The following is an 11,166-nucleotide window of genomic DNA, read 5'->3' as shown; positions in this document are numbered from 1 at the left end:
TTCTTTAGTTGTGGACACTACATCCCCACACTCCCTCTCTTGCTCTTGGTCCTCATCTTTGTAAGTCACCTTGATTTAACACCTGTGTGTTTTTATCAGTTTCTTGATGAAAATATTTAACTCTATGACAGTAGCTAAGGCAAGGGGCTATAGCAGCACAGTCATGTTTGACAAATATGATGAAAGAATTAACATTAACGTATAAAGGTTTTGTTGACATACTCGAGGCACGGTTCAGATCAACTGGTCAGAAGACCGGAGAGAGAAGGACAGTGCCAGTTGAGCACTGCCCATCACCCATCTTGAATCCGAGCGGATGCAGTCAGCATTTTGAAACTATTTAACCATAAATGTAATTGTTTAAAATCTGAAAGTGTCATGTCATTTTATGAAGCATGTCTTACCTTGTTTCAAAGTAGCCTTTAAAAATACGATCTTAGAAATGTTGAGGGAATTMTTTTATAAACACTTCATATGCCATGAAACCATGTTCTATTGGTTATCAAAACAACATGATGTGATTGTCCAGCAGCCACAGACCCAATCCTAGCCATGTTAATAACCCATGCTAATAGGCAGAGTGTCCTAGCCAATCCTAGCCATTTTAATAACCCATGCTAATAGGCAGAGTGTCCTAAGCCAATCCTAGCCATGTTAATAACCCATGCCAATAGGCAGAGTGTCCTAGCCAATCCTAGCCATGTTAATAACCATGCTATAGGCAGAGTGTCCTAGCAATCCTAGCCATGTTAATAACCCATGCCAATAGGCAGAGTGTCCTAGCCAATCCTAGCCCATGTTAATACCACCTGCCAAATAGGCAGAGGTGTCCTAGCCAATCCTAGCCATGTTAATAACCCATGCTAGTTGATGCATCTTTCGCATCTTTCGTTCATTTCTAACATATTTTTGCATCTCTGTCATTTGAAACCACTTGTGCCATGCTGTTTCCCGCTAACTGTGTTTCGGAACATTTGCACGTAGCCTACAGTCATTGCTGAGCTTATAATATGAAGAAATAAAACTTGATCAACATTTTAAGCTAAGTGGTCTGATCTGTTGCATCAGCCTCATTGCTATTTAACTGTTTTTGTAATTGCAATGTAGCAATATCTTAGGCTACCAAGGGTATTTTGAAACAGGCTTGAATATGCAAAGAAGCCAATAGGCAGAGTGTAGCCTACTCTGTCGGATTCTCTATGGGGAAAAATAATACAGCRATGCATTTCATAAAGTGGTTCCTTGCATTATACAATTTGTATTTTTGGACAAGTGACCCTAACCCTAATGTCAAGCACTGGGGGTTAGTCTGGGGTAGAGGTTAGTGTTATGCCGTGTTCAAATCAACTGGGAACTCGGAAATCTCTGACTTCCGACTTCAGTGCGTTCAAAACAACTGGGAACTCTGGGGAAAAAAACTAGCTCCAACTGGGAAAAATCGATTAGAACGGTCATCCAACTCGGTATTCCAACTCTGGCCTTTTTCTAGAGCTCAGACTTTCCGACCTGAAAATCAATGACGTCATGATTTGACCTTGTATTTTTCAGAGTTCCCAGTTGTTTTGATTGTAGCATTAGTCTAGACGAGAGAGAATGCTTACTTCCATTATCAGAGTCTTCTTCGCTGCTGCTTGGATGTCGACTTCTCTTCATTGTCAGTCTTGGCGAGGTCAAGGTGTAATGGTGTAATCTGAAAAGAGGAGATTGATAACCAACTGCCCAGTACAGACAGATTCCTCTGCCTCCATGTACAGAACTCTGTCACCAGACACTAAACATGGCTGTCATCAGCCTGAMTGATGATCAATGAAGAATTATTGGACAAAGTTGACAGATAATGGTAAATAATTTGTTTRCAATTATGAAGAAACAAAATATTACTCTTACTGGTCAGTTATAAGATGGTCACCTCCCCCACTGCCCTCAACAAAAACATCACACAGAAGTGCTAGTCACTCTTCATGCATTTGTTTCAAGCCTCCTAACTAACACACCTGTGCTACTGACAGTGTTTATTACCATACAAGATATCAAGCAAAAAACACTAACTACATCACAATGACCTCACGGCTGTGTCTGAACGTTCAACAATTGCACTAGAGTTATTTATTTTATTTGTTTCAGTATTTTCTCGTTAATACCTGCGTTCTGTTATGTATGATGTAAGAATGTAAATTGTTGATCTGTATTTTGAATAAATAAAATACATTTTTAAAAAACGGTGATCCCAAGATGACCAAAGCCACGTTCCAAACAACTGGGAACTCGGAGAAAAACGAACTCCGAATGGGATTTATATTTTTGGAGCTGTCATCCAACTTGGAATTCCAACTCGTMSTTGGGCATCTTTCTAGAGCTCCGACTTCCCGACCTGAAGAGCACTGACGTCATGATTTGACATCGTATTTTGCGAGTTCCCAGTTGTCTTGAACGCACATGATGAACGCGCCCCRGGTAAAACCGTGTAAGGTTAGAATGTGTTTAGCTATAATAAACCACCTCAATGTCCAAACAACTTGGCAGGAACAGACTCATATTAGACAAAAAAAACTTTACGAATCTACTACCTCATGTTGACCAAGCACAACCATGTATGACCTGCGACAACGTGTCAAACAAACAAGCATTCCCAGCTAGTTGAGTAGCTATACGAACAAGTAAATAAGAAAACATGTTTGTCACTGAAAGATAGCCTGTCTGACGTGCCAACTTGGCAGAGACAGCTTGTCGCCGTCGCACCCCCTAAACTAGTAAACACGGTAACTAGTTAACTAGCTACGYTAGCTAGTAGCTATCTGCTTTAAGCCACGTAACGTTCGCAAGTTAGCTAGCCTAGCTAATGCTAAGTTTCCATTAAACGAATTTGGCTGAGATGTATAGTATCGCTTGACCACAGTATTGTGCCTCCACTCTGCATATGGACGCGTTAGAGTGTGGATATAATTTATGTTTATTATGGAACATTATGACAGATTCGGTGGCCCTCTGAACTTTAATCTTGGCGCCATTTTAAATGACGTAGTAACTAGCGGCAACTCTGTGCTAACGGGCTGGGAATATGGTAGCACAACCCTACCTACCACCACCACCACTCGTTCACATGGGGTGAAAAACATAGTTTACATGAGAAATTCCTGTTTAAAACCAGAGGAAGATTTAAAAAAAAAAWTTGGGACAATACCTACAGCACGTCTGGCAGATGCGGTGGTGTCTAAATACAGCTCGTGTAGCAGCGAGTACCACTCACCCCGCATTCCTCAAACACAAACAGTGGCGTATGCTGGATTTGGAGGGTATACTCAACTACTGCCTGTTGTCGCAAGATGGGGCACTTTCATTGGGCCAACGCGTTTTTGCGTGATTAATCGAAATGRTGACCTAAAACCGCCTGAAAAATGTTCACAGTCTCCAATGCTCCCCGTTTACAACCTTCAACCGAATAACCATTGGTCGATTTATTTTTGGAACGCAAACCTGTACATTGCCCTTTTCTCAATCACATTCCCCTAGCGTCCTCTCGTCTCCTTCTCAAAACCCATTGGAGGAGAAGGTCAGAGCGGAGGGACTTCTGTCTTTCTCGTCCAATGGGTTTTGAGTGATGGGTCTTGATTGTTGACAAATGACCAGTCATCAGCTATTGGGTTGTCACCAGTTACCACAGCCACAATGTATATCATAAAAATTCCTGAAAACAAAACTGTGTTTTTCAGTGTTCATTTAAGGTTAGCAGTGTGGTTAGGGTTAGCTTTAAAATCTAAAAATTCTTAAGATACATTTTTTAAATAGGCGGGGTTTATGACTTTGTTGGTGTGGTAACTAGTGACGACCTCAGCATTGGCGCAGCATTGTAACGTCAAACTGTATAAAACAATACAAATCAAGGGAATTATGGTGCTATAAAGACAACTGGGAACTCGGATTTTTTCCAGTCGGAGTTCGTTTTTTTCAAGTTTCCAGTTGTTTTGAACGCACCGAAGTCCCCAATCAGAGTTCCCAGTTGTCTAGTGTGGCCTAATACTGCACTTTTCGGTGGTGGGCCAACGCCGAAAACAGTGAAGTTGATCGATCTACGCCGAGGGAGGAGCTGAGTTTTTGTATCTGACAATTAAATATTCTTGATTACTGTAAAATGTGTTGCACACTCAATTCTTGCAGTTTGTCAGTAAAAAAAYATTTCAACACTGCCCAGGCATATTTGCAAACTGCTAAACTTGGAACCAATCAGAACTCCTGTACGTACCCCTTGTGATGAAGGCAGCCAATGGCCTACATCTATCTACGACGTGTACCAAATAATTATGGATATACTGGCAAGATACTTGTTTCTCCGTCCTAATGGTGCTTTCCTGACATATGGGAACCACTACGGTATAATAAGAACTGGAGACCGCGTCCAAGATAACCTTAAAAACAACGGGCGGACATCTACTCACATCAGAGAGGAAAATGAAGAGAGAGGCCCAACTCGGTGAAAAATATGTCTCCCTCCAGAAGGTGGCATTGTTTTACCCAACAAGCAATGAGTTTTTGTATGGAGGTCAATGAGAGTGTAGAATTTGGTCAACAACCAAAAATGAATGGCTTATTTGCAACATAAGGTTTATTTGATCGAGTATAAGTTTCATCGTGCTTAAGTTGTTACGAGTGTACTGATATAAGTAGGGCACGTCACACGGCAACTTTGAGAAAAAACATCAGCGTTGTTTCGAGATTGCGATGCATGTTCATGGCATGACGCTAGTAGTGTGATATTATTGAAAGTGCCTTAATAATAACGAAATTATACAGAATCATAATGTGTACCAGTAAGTCATATTCTATTCATTTATCTAAATGTTGATAATACGATATGTGTCCTCTATTGATGTCTGATCTGAGTTTGATTGGTTAACCCTATGAATTCCTATAGGGGCGCCCAGTTCTACGGTTCTGGTTCAGGAAAAAGATGGCGGAAGTGAATGCTGAGTTCAAAATCAAGCAGTGCATCGAACAAAGTTGGTGAAGACAAATGTTTTGARTGGACAACAGTAGTAGCGAAAACTGCAACAAAAAGGAAATTGTCTAAAATTGAAGTGGRGGATACGTGTATGAATGACAATGAATCGCTTCTTGTTGGAATGCGTTTGTTGGGTAAGGATGCATATGTAGGAAACCCGTGTGAGGTGTTAAAGGGTGAAGTATGCGCTGGGAAAAGTGTATTTAAATAGTGGAGTAGGGTGGTGGGGATTTTAGTGGGTGTAGGGTATTTAAATAGTGGAGTAGGGTCTAACCCTACACTCATTAACAACCTACCACCCTACTCCACTATTTAAATACTACCCTACCATCTAACCCTACACTCATACAAACCCACCACCCTACTCCACTATTTAAAATACCCTACCATCTAACCCTACACTCATTAACAACCTACCACCCTACTCCACTATTTAAATACCCTACCATCTACCATCTAACCCTACACTCATTAACAACCCACCACCCTACTCCACTATTTAAATACCCTACCATCTACCATCTAACCCTACACTCATTAACAACCTACCACCCTACTCCACTATTTAATTACCTACCATCTAACCCTACATTCATTAACAACCTACCACCCTACTCCACTATTTAAATACCTACCATCTACCATCAACCCTACATTCATTAACAACCTACCACCCTACTCCACTATTTAAATACGCTACCATCTAACCCTACACTCATTAACAACCTACCACCCTACTCCACTATTTAAATACCCTACCATCTACCATCTAACCCTACACTCATTAACAACCCACCACCCTACTCCACTATTTAAATACCTACCATCTACCATCTAACCTACACTCATTAACAACCTACCACCCTACTCCACTATTTAAATACCCTACCATCTAACCCTTCACTCAAAAACAACCACACCCTACTCCACTATTTAAATACCCCTACCATCTAACCCTACATCATTAACAACCTACCACCCTACTCCACTATTTAAATACCTACCATCTACCATCTAACCCTCACTCATTACAACCCACCACCCTACTCCACTATTTAAATACCCTACCATCTACCATCTAACCCTACACTCATTAACAACCTACCACCCTACTCCACTATTTAAATACCCTACCATCTACCATCTAACCCTACACTCATTAACCACCACCTACTCCACTATTTAAATACCCTACCATCTACCATCTAACCCTACACTCATTAACAACCCACCACCCTACTCCACTATTTAAACTACCTCTACCATCTAACCCTACACTCATTAACAACCCACCCCCTACTCCACTATTTAAATACCCCCTACCATCTAACCCTACACTCATTAACAACCTACCACCCTACTCCACTATTTAAATACCCTACCATCTACCATCTAACCCTTCACTCTACAAACCCCACCCTACTCCACTATTTAAATAACCTACCATCTACCATCTAACCCTACACTCATAACAACCACCACCCTACTCCACTATTTAATTACCCTACCATCTAACCCTACACTCATTAACAACCTACCCACCCTACTCCACTATTTAAATACCCTACCATCTACCATCTACCCTACACTCATTAACAACCCACCACCCTACTCCACTATTTAAATACCCTACACATCTTACCATCTAACCCTTCACTCATAACAACCTACCACCCTATCCACTATTAAATACCACCACTACCATCTAACACCACACTCACTAAAACCCCCCCACCCCACTCCACTATTAAATACCCTACCATCTACCATCTAACCCTACACTCATTAACAAACCACCACCCTACTCCACTATTTAAAAACTCTACCATCTACACCTACACTCATTAACAACCACACCCTACTCCACTATTTTAAATACTCTACCATCTAACCCATATGCTCATTAAATAGTGGAGTGGGTGGGGGTTTGAGTGAGGGTTAGAATGGTTAAGAGTAGTATTAATAATAGTAGGGAGTAGGGTGGGGGGTTTAGTTGTAGGGTAGAGTAGGTAATTAAAATAGTGGAGTAGTCGAGTGGGGTTTAGTGTAGGGTTAGATGTAGTAGGGAATTTAAATAGTGGAGATAGGGTGAGGGAGGTTTAGTGTAGGTTAGAGATGTAGGGTAATTAAATAAGGAGTAGGGTGGGTGAGGTTAGTGATAGGGTTAGATGGTTTAGGGTAATTAAATAGTGGAGTAGGGGGTGGGGTTTTAGGTAGCGCGTTAGATGGTAGGGTAATTAAATAGTGGAGTGAGGGATGGGGGGTTTAGTGTTAGGAGGTAGGATATATGAAGTAGAAAGGTAATTAAATAGTGGAGTAGGGTGGGAGTTGTTAGGTTAGAGGTGAGGAGTAATTAAATAGTGGAGTAGGGTGGGGGTTGAAAGAGTGGTAGGGTTAGATGGATATTATAGGGTAATCTAAAATGTAAGTAGTATCAGAGTATAACGCAGCCAAATGTTGAAGGAGAGAGATTTTAGTGGTAAGTGGTTAGATGCTACTGGGTATAATTAAAAATAGTGGAGTAGGGTGGGGGCGTTAGTGCTAGGGTTAGATGTTGTACGGTAAATTAAATAGTGGAGTTAGTGGTGGGTTTAGTGTGTAGGGTTTAGATGGTAGGGTAATTAAATAGTGGAGTAGTGGTGGTGGGTTTAGTGTAGGGTTAGATGGTGTAGGTAATTAAAATAGGGAGTAGGGTCGGGGTTTAGTGTAGGGGTTAGATGGTTAGGGTGGTAATTAATTAGTGGAGTAGGTTGGGGGGTTAAGTTAGGGTTAGATGGTAGTGGTAATAAATAGTGAGGAGTAGGGTGGGGAGTTTTAGTGTAGGGTAGATGGTACGGGTAATTAAAATAGTGGAGTTAGGGTGGGGGGGGTTTATGTGTAGGGTTAGATGGATAGGGTAATTAAAATAGTGGAGTGAGGGTGGTGGGGTTTAGATGTAGGGTAGTAATGGTTAGGGTAATTAAATTAGTGGAAGTAGGGTGGGGGTTTAGTGTAGGGGTAGGATGGTAGGGTATTTAAATAGTGGAGTAGCGGTGGGGGTTTTAAGTGTAGGGTTAGATGTAGGGTAAATTAAATAGTTGAGTAGGTAGGGGGTTTTAGTGTAGGGTTAGATGGTAGGGTAATTAAAATTAGTGGAGTAAGGGTCGGGTTTAGTGTAGGGTTAGATGGTAGGGTAATTTAAATAGGTGGAGTTAGGTTGTGGGGGTTTAGTTAGGAGTTAGAATGCTAGGTAATTAAATAGTGGGAGTAGTTGGGGGGGGTTTTAGTTGTAGGGTTAGATAGGTAGGGTAATTAAATAGTGGAGTAGGGTGGGGGGGTTTAGTGTAGGGTTAGATGGTAGGGTAATTAAATAGTGGAGTAGGGTGGGTTTCTTTTAGTGAGTGTAGGGTATTTGTTGATTATTTTTTTCAACCAAAGCATAATGGAGTTATACTCCAGTCTAGTAGGTGGTGGTAATGCAACATTTATTGAATGCCAACCGCTGTTAAACCTCATCGACCTTACTGAAGAGCTCAGTGACATTAAACATGGCAGCGTCATAGGATGCCACCTTTCTAACAAGTCAGTTCGTCAAATTTCTGCCCCAGTCAACTGTAAGTGCTGTTATTGTGAAGTGGAAACGTCTAGGAGCAACAACGGCTCAGCTGCAAAGTGGTAGGCCACACAAGCTCACAGAATGGGACCACTGAGTGCTGAAGCGCATAAAAAATAATCTGTCCTCTGTTGCAACACTCACTACCGAGTTCCAAACTGCCTCTGGAAGCAACGTCAACACAACAACTGTTTGTCGAGAGCTTCATGAAATGGGTTTCCGTGGACAAGCAGCCGCACACAAGCCTAAGATCACCATGCACAATACCAAGCATCGGCTGGAGTGGTGTAAAGCTCGCCGCCATTGGACTCTGGAGCAGTGGAAAAGCGTTCTCTGGAGTGATGATTCATGMTTCACCATCTGGCAGTCCGACGGACGAATCTGTGTTTGGCAGATGCCGGGAGAACGCTACCTGCCCCAATGCGTAGTGCCAACTGTAAAGTTTTGTGGGGGAGGAATAAAGGTCTGGGGCTGTTTTTCATGGTTCGGGCCCCTTAGTTCCAGTGAAGGGACATCTATACGYTACAGTATTCAATTACATTCTAGACGATTCTGTGCTTCCAACTTTGTCGTAACAGTTTGGGGAAGACCCTTTCCTGTTTCAGCATGACAATTCCCCCGTGCACAAAGAGGTCTATACAGAAATTGTTTGTCGAGATCGGTGTGGAAGAACTTCACTGGCCTGCACAGAGCCCTGACCTCAACCCCATCGAACACATTTGGGATGAATTGGAACTGCGAGCCAGGCCTAAAAGCCCAACATCAGTGCCAGACCTCACTAGCGCTCTTGTGGCTGAATGGAAGCAAGTCCTCACAGCAATGTTCCAATATCTAGTGGAAAGCCTTCCCAGAAGAGTGGAGGCTGTTATAGCAGCTGAAAGCTAGCCAATGTTACAGTTTAATAGCCTGGCCAGCTAATACTGTAAACGCCAATGTTACAGTTGACTAGCCTGGCCAGCCAATACTGTAAACGTCAATGTTACAGTTGACTAGCCTGGCCAGCTAATACTGGAAACGCCAATGTTACAGTTGACTAGCCTGGCCAGCGACTGACAGAGAGTAGCTATGAAACACTAGCTTCTGAGCAGCACATTGACGTTTCCAGTATTTATCTGGGCAGGCTAGTCAACTGTACATTGAAGTTTCCGGTATTGGTTGGCCAGGCTAGTCCAACTGGTAACATTGACGTTTCCCGTATTGGCTATGGTCCAGGCTGTCAACTGTAAATTGACGTTTCCAGTATTAGCTGGCCAGGTAGTCAACTGTACATTGAGTTTCCAGTATTTAGCTGGCCAGGCTTAGTCAACTGTAATTTGACGTTTTCCCCAAAACAAGTTACATTAAGCCCTGTTTGCCAGGCTGTCATGTACTTGACGTTTCCAGGTATTAGTGGCGCGCTAGTCAACTGTAACATTGACGTTTCAGTATTAGCTGGCCAGGCTAGTACTGTACATTGACGTTTCAGTATTGGCTGGCCAGGCTAGTCAACTTGTAACATTGACTTCTTCAGTATTAGCTGCCAGGCTAGTCAAATGTAAATTGAACGTTGTACAGTATTATCTGCGCCAGGCTATAGCTTCAACTTGAGTACAATTGAGTGCTCATGGGCTTACTGCACCTCATTGCTGGCCCAGCTAGTCAACTGTAACATTGACTTTTAGCAGTTTATCTGGCCAGGCTAGTTCAACGTGTAAACATTGACGTTTACAGTATTTAGCTGCCAGGCTAGTCAACTGTAAACCATTGATGTTTAGCAGTATTATTGGCCAGGCTGTAACTGTTAACATTTGATCGTTTACGTATTGCTGGCAGGCTAGTTCAACTGTAACACTTGATCGTTCCAGTATTAGCTTGGCCAGGCTAGTCAACTGTAACAGTTGCGTTTACAGTATTACTTGGCGCAGGCTATCAACTGTACATTGATGTTTTACAGTATTAGGCTGGCCAGGCTAGTTCAACTGTACATTGAGCGTTTACAGTATTATGGCCAGGCTAGGTCACCTGAACATGCTGTTAAACATCTGTGTGTCTCAGGTCAGCTTTCTACTTGCTTCTTCCGTCAGTACAATAAGACCCGTTAACACCTCATCCAACTATGCATTAAATGGTGGTCCCCCCGCTATACGCCCCTGGGAAGGCTTTCCACTAGATATTGGAGAATTGCTGTGAGGACTTGCCTTCCAATTCAGGCCACAAGAGCTAGTGAGGTTGGCAACTGATGTTGGCTTTAGGCTGGCTCGCGCAGTGTCATTCATCCCAAATGTGGTGTTCGTGGGGTTGAGGTCAGGGCTTTGGTGCAGGCAGTGAGTTCTTCCACCACCGATCTCGACAACCATTTCTGTATATGACCTTTGTGCACGGGGGAATTGTCATGCTGAAACAGGAAAGGGTTTCCCCAAACTGTTACGGACAAAGTTGGAAGCACAGAATCGTTTCTAGAATGTAATTGATTGTAAGCGTATAGATGTCCCTTCACTTGGACTAAGGCGGGCGCCCGAACCATGAAAACAAGCCCCAGACCTTTATTCCTCCCCCACAAACTTTTCGTTGGCATACGATTTGGGGGCGGTGGTTCTCT

General features: G+C 42.6%; 1 protein-coding gene across 1 annotated transcript in view; it reads right to left on the bottom strand.

The window, feature by feature from the left end:
• The window catches only part of LOC112075513 (protein Jade-1), a gene marked incomplete at its 3' end in the record, with an annotated part of 24,165 nt that extends 20,654 nt beyond the window's left edge, over nt 1–3,511 (bottom strand). The window contains exons 1-2 of the mRNA XM_070440939.1: nt 3,182–3,511; nt 1,602–1,690 (exon numbers count right to left, since the gene is read on the bottom strand). Of these exons, the coding sequence (XP_070297040.1) occupies nt 1,602–1,653 (52 nt within the window). The remainder of the gene's footprint in view (nt 1–1,601; nt 1,691–3,181) is intronic.
• Nucleotides 3,512–11,166: the final 7,655 nt, after the last annotated feature.

This window comes from Salvelinus sp. IW2-2015, unplaced genomic scaffold, assembly GCF_002910315.2.
Source record: "Salvelinus sp. IW2-2015 unplaced genomic scaffold, ASM291031v2 Un_scaffold3212, whole genome shotgun sequence".
NCBI lineage: Eukaryota > Metazoa > Chordata > Actinopteri > Salmoniformes > Salmonidae > Salvelinus > Salvelinus sp. IW2-2015.
The sequence above is the reverse complement of the archived record's forward strand: the minus strand, read 5'-3'. Positions and strand labels throughout refer to the sequence as shown.